The 4,929-nt window shown below is 28.0% G+C and overlaps 1 protein-coding gene across 3 annotated transcripts; it reads left to right on the top strand.

Moving 5' to 3' along the window:
• On the top strand, positions 1-4,228 carry LOC122291502 (tropinone reductase homolog At2g29290-like). Of its 3 annotated transcripts, none has more exons than XM_043099232.1 (5): positions 1-162; positions 1,860-2,067; positions 3,024-3,240; positions 3,388-3,542; positions 3,871-4,228. In XM_043099232.1, exons 1-5 carry the CDS (start codon positions 68-70, stop codon positions 4,054-4,056), a joined length of 861 nt encoding a protein of 286 aa, XP_042955166.1. In that variant the 5' UTR covers positions 1-67; the 3' UTR covers positions 4,057-4,228. The 3 variants fall into 3 exon arrangements, with proteins under 3 accessions (XP_042955166.1, XP_042955168.1, XP_042955167.1); XM_043099233.1 differs by having other exon boundaries at positions 4-162; positions 3,388-3,494; XM_043099234.1 differs by lacking the exon at positions 3,388-3,542 and having other exon boundaries at positions 3-162; positions 3,871-4,014.
• Positions 4,229-4,929: the final 701 nt, after the last annotated feature.

Genomic DNA, 4,929 nt, shown 5'->3' with positions numbered 1-4,929 from the left:
ACAAGTATTAAAGCCACAGCCAGTGAATCTGAGCCATACAGTTGAACGAGAGATCGGAGAGAGAGAGATGAGTAGAGCAGAAGTGGATCGCAGTAGTACTGAAAGTAGATGGAGTCTTGAGGGAACCACGGCTCTTGTCACGGGCGGAACAAAAGGAATTGGGTTCGCTCTCGCTCTTTCCCTTTAATTTCTCTTTTAAACCTCTTTATGATCTTAATATAAACAAAACATATTTATTCTGTTTGTGTGATTTTTTAGGATTATATATATATATATATATCGATCGGCTTTGCTCGAGTTTTCTTTGATCTGTTCACTAGTAAAAAAAAAAAAACATCATAGATATGAAGTATTCAACTTACATATTTAGTTTGATCTTCTATCAGCTGCCTAGCTAGCATGCTATATCGAGTTTTCTTATGCCCATGTTTCCCTGATGCGTTTAGAACTTTAAGAGCGTCGATCTCCTTCACATGGAAATACATGTATGCTTGCTGTAGCCCCAAAATCCCGGCTACTTTCTACGGCTGTCGACCAAGCAGCCAAGTCTTCTACGGTTGATCTCGGTTCAGATCATATGCATGCAAGCTTCTTGTTTGCATGTTTCTTCTGCATATTTCTTGTTCATAACTCTCATTCGTTTTGCTAATTTTTAACTCATTTAATCCGATCAAAGTCACGATCTCAATAATAGATGTGCAAGATTTAAGTTATGCCTTGTTTATTATCTTTTATCCCGTATAATCTAATCATTATAAATTTTTTAAATTTTTATATAAAATAAAATAAATAATTTAATCATTTTAAATTTTAATATAAAAATAATATAAAAATAATATATTTTAATAATATTTTATTTAATTTTTATCTTTAATCACATTTTATCTTATCTCATCTTATTTTTAAAATTAAACAGATCAAAATCCAGTGGTTTTTCGTCGGCAATGAAGATCTTTTACCAAACTAAAAGATGACAACCAACGAGAAATGAAGTACTTGTCTTTTTAATAATTATTGAAGTTTGAACCCAAAAAGAAAGTCGACAGACTTCCCTTGCTGAACGAAGAATATGACCATCTAGAGCATTTTCAATAGTTTATTTATTAGAAAATAGTAAACTTACTTCTAATTATCAACTTATATATAATTATGTAATAAAAAATTAATATTTTAAATTTTATTTTGACTTCTTTTTATTTGATGTATTAAAATATAATAAAAAATATTATTATATTTATAAGTTAGGAATAGATTGTCAGTCTATTACTATCCTTATTTATTTTATCTTTTAAAATTTTTTATTAAAATTTTTTATTTTAATTTACATATTCATTTTTATAATATCATACATTAGTTTATCTCTTTTTTTTTTATATCATTTAAATTTTATATTTTTTAATATATTTTATTCATTTCAAATAAAATAAAAAGTATGAGTGAAATGAATAAAATATAAATAATAGAGAAAGAAATAAATTAAATATTTATACAAGTGTAAACTGTATTTCATAGATGTAGATCAGGTGGTATCATAGCAAATTGGATATTAGTGATAAAATAAATAATCTATTGGATGGTCTATTTTGAATTATCTCCTTCAAATTTTACAAAAATATGAGTTTATATGGAAAATGTGTTATCCATGTCTAGGGTATACATAATATAGATCACACAAAACAGTAAACCTATCTTGTATACGTGTTGTGCGTTTATATGCATTGGGTCTCATATTAAACTCCACAATAAAATAGTTGAGTTGATACTTATGTCACTGGCCTGGATCGGAGTTGATTGTTTTCCTTTAACTCCAAATTAAATCGATCAAAAGTTTATTAGTTGCGATCATGATCGATCTGCAGGCATGCTATTGTGGAGGAACTTGCACGTTTTGGTGCGGCTGTACATACATGCTCTCGAAATCAAACTGAGCTTAATGAATGTAAGCACGAGTGGGAGAAGAAGGGTTTTCGAGTCACTGTTTCAGTGTGTGATGTAACTTCTCTACCTGAACGACAGAAGTTAATTACCACTGTCTCATCTCTCTTTCATGGCAAACTCAATATTCTTGTAAGTCATCATCTCTCTTAAATTCTTTGTAGGAGATAACTATATTATATATATATATGAGGAGTTATTATATTTTTAAATTTGTGTGTAAAATATACTAATATACACTTCACTTAAATTATAAAATTTAAATTTAAAAATTCATTTTTTAAATTAAATTCTGTAAAATAAATACATTATTAGATATATTTTACACAACAACTTTATAAATTAAATTATCCAAATATAATGTTGGAGCGGAATGGTCTAGACTCTAGAGGCGAAGGAGTTTCACATGGCACACAGAATTTCTCACGTCATCAATGAAAGCAGTCCAAGTGGACCACCCCATACCCCATATTCCTGTCAGCTTTGATCCTGAATGCAAAAGGCGTTCAGAAATTCTATTTATGCATTTTTTTATTAAATAAGAAAAAATATTAATTTAGAAGGAATATTTTTATAATCTTAGAAACGATAAAATTATTTAGATTTATATTACAATTTTTAAATAAAAATTATACGTAGTAATGTTCAAAGATATTTTCTTTTACTGTTTGATTATACGAATAAAATAAAATGAGATAAAATAAAAATTAAAAAATAAAATAAAATATTATTAAAATATAATTTTTATTTTAAATTAAAAAATTAAATTATTTATTATATTTAATGTAAAAATTTAAAATAATTATAATAATTATATAAAATAAGATAAGATAAGATTATTTAATTTTTCCTAATCAAAACCTATCTTATTTCATTCATTTTTCTATAGAATCAACCCGCCCGTTCATTATGTTTGACAGCTAATTCGTAAGCTAGCAAGTGCATGTCCTATCACAGATAAGATTATGTTTGACAAATGAAAGATATTTTTGAAAACTTTTCTTATTTTCGTACAAGTTAGAATAATTAATATAAGCTACTTTTGTGGGGGCATGATGTTGGGTTGGTGAATTATGATGTACATCAAGATTAACAATGTGGGAACAAACAAAATCAAACCGACAACGGAGTACACAGTCGAAGATTTCTCGTTGATAATGGCCACTAATTTCGAATCAGCTTATCACTTGAGCCAGCTTTCACATCCTCTTCTGAAAGCTTCATCAGCAGGAAGTATTGTGTTTCTTTCTTCAGTTTGTGGAGTCGTATCAGTCAACGTTGGATCCATATATAGCGCCACCAAAGGTATATATATTTCTAATATATACTCTTAAATTGTAATTAGCATAACTCGTTGTAGATATCATGATTAGAACAGTAGTATTAACAATAATTATATATTAAACTAATTCTATAATATAAGGACTAACAAAAAATTATAACTGTATGCAGGAGCAATGAATCAGCTAACAAAAAATCTTGCATGCGAGTGGGCAAAAGATAATATAAGGACTAATTGTGTTGCACCTTGGTTCATCACGACTCCCCTTGCTGATCCTGTAATTACTTCCCATTATATCATCTTTCATTTCTCATCCTTAATTAAGTTCTGTATTGTCATTTCTCATCCTTAATTAAGTTCTATTTCGTTAAATTACTATTTGTTCTATAAATTTAAACCGATGAAATAAAATATATAGTCAGAGTTCGAACTCATAACCTACTCTAATATGATATAAAATTACCACTAATTATTCTAAAAGTTTAAACTGATAAGAAGATATAGATTTAATTATTTATAATATATTATTAACATGTTTTAATTAGTTGTTAAATGTAAGAGTTCAAAGAATTACTTATATATATATATATATATATATATATATATATCTATCTCACTATGGATTTTTTTTCCTTTTGATGCTTGCATTGTAGTTTCTTAATGATGAAAGCAAGTTGAAGGCTATCATCTCTCGAACACCAATGGGAAGAGTTGGAGAGCCAAAAGAGGTGTCTTCGTTGGTGGCGTTTCTTTGCCTTCCTGCGGCCTCTTTCATCACTGGCCAGACTATTTGCGTTGACGGAGGGATGACGGTGAATGGCTTTATGTTGTCCCCATAAGAAGAAATGCCGGTTTACCTTGCTTAATTTATAGCGATTGCATAATAAGGCTACAGTTTGCTTGCCATCTACGTGTGCACACCTTAATGTTTGTCATCATGTTTATTCCTGCTTGTTATAACAAACAATATTAATTTATTAGCTTGTAGTCCTGCTCAATGCATGTTGAACATATCCTTGCTCGTGTTGATCGAAATGAAAAGTAAAAAAAAAAATATATATATATATATATATACTAGGATAGAAGTAATATGTAAAGCAAGTTTGCCTAGTAGGATGAAATGGTTATTTTAGAAAAATAAGATATTTTTCATAAAAAATTGACCTCAATCAATAATTTAATACATATGGAAAAAAAAAGTAAATTCTAACAAATATTTTTGGATAACAATAGTTAAGTGGAGTATAATAATTACATGTTTTCATAGATTAGAAAACAAAAACATTAGTTCAAAATTCAATATAGTCTAATACATATTTATCATATTGATAGTTTTAGTAAATTTATTTATAACAAGTTTAATACAAGTCTAATAAAAACATTAGTTCAAAATGTAGGTTCTCTGGTTTTTCTATCATAATTTGTCATTTTGCGTCATCTTGTATGGGATCAATTGAGAGGACATTGAAGTTTTTGTACTACTATTGGTTGAATCTATCAGGGTATGCAACAAGTTGAGTCATCCCCCCTTTTTGTGAAGCTTGTGCTTCAACATTCTCTATATATGATAAATGCTCCTACATTATAAATATTTAATAGCTTCGCATGATTAATAAAAACCTAAAAAATTTATATATAGAAAATTTAACTACTCTAAACTAATACAAGTCTTACAATCTAATGTTTGTATTTAGATTGTTCTGTATGTTGTA

This window comes from Carya illinoinensis, chromosome 13 (assembly GCF_018687715.1).
Source record: "Carya illinoinensis cultivar Pawnee chromosome 13, C.illinoinensisPawnee_v1, whole genome shotgun sequence".
In the NCBI taxonomy this organism is placed as follows: Eukaryota; Viridiplantae; Streptophyta; class Magnoliopsida; order Fagales; family Juglandaceae; genus Carya; species Carya illinoinensis.
Note: the sequence above shows the minus strand (reverse complement) of the source record. Positions and strands in the feature narration are given on the sequence as shown.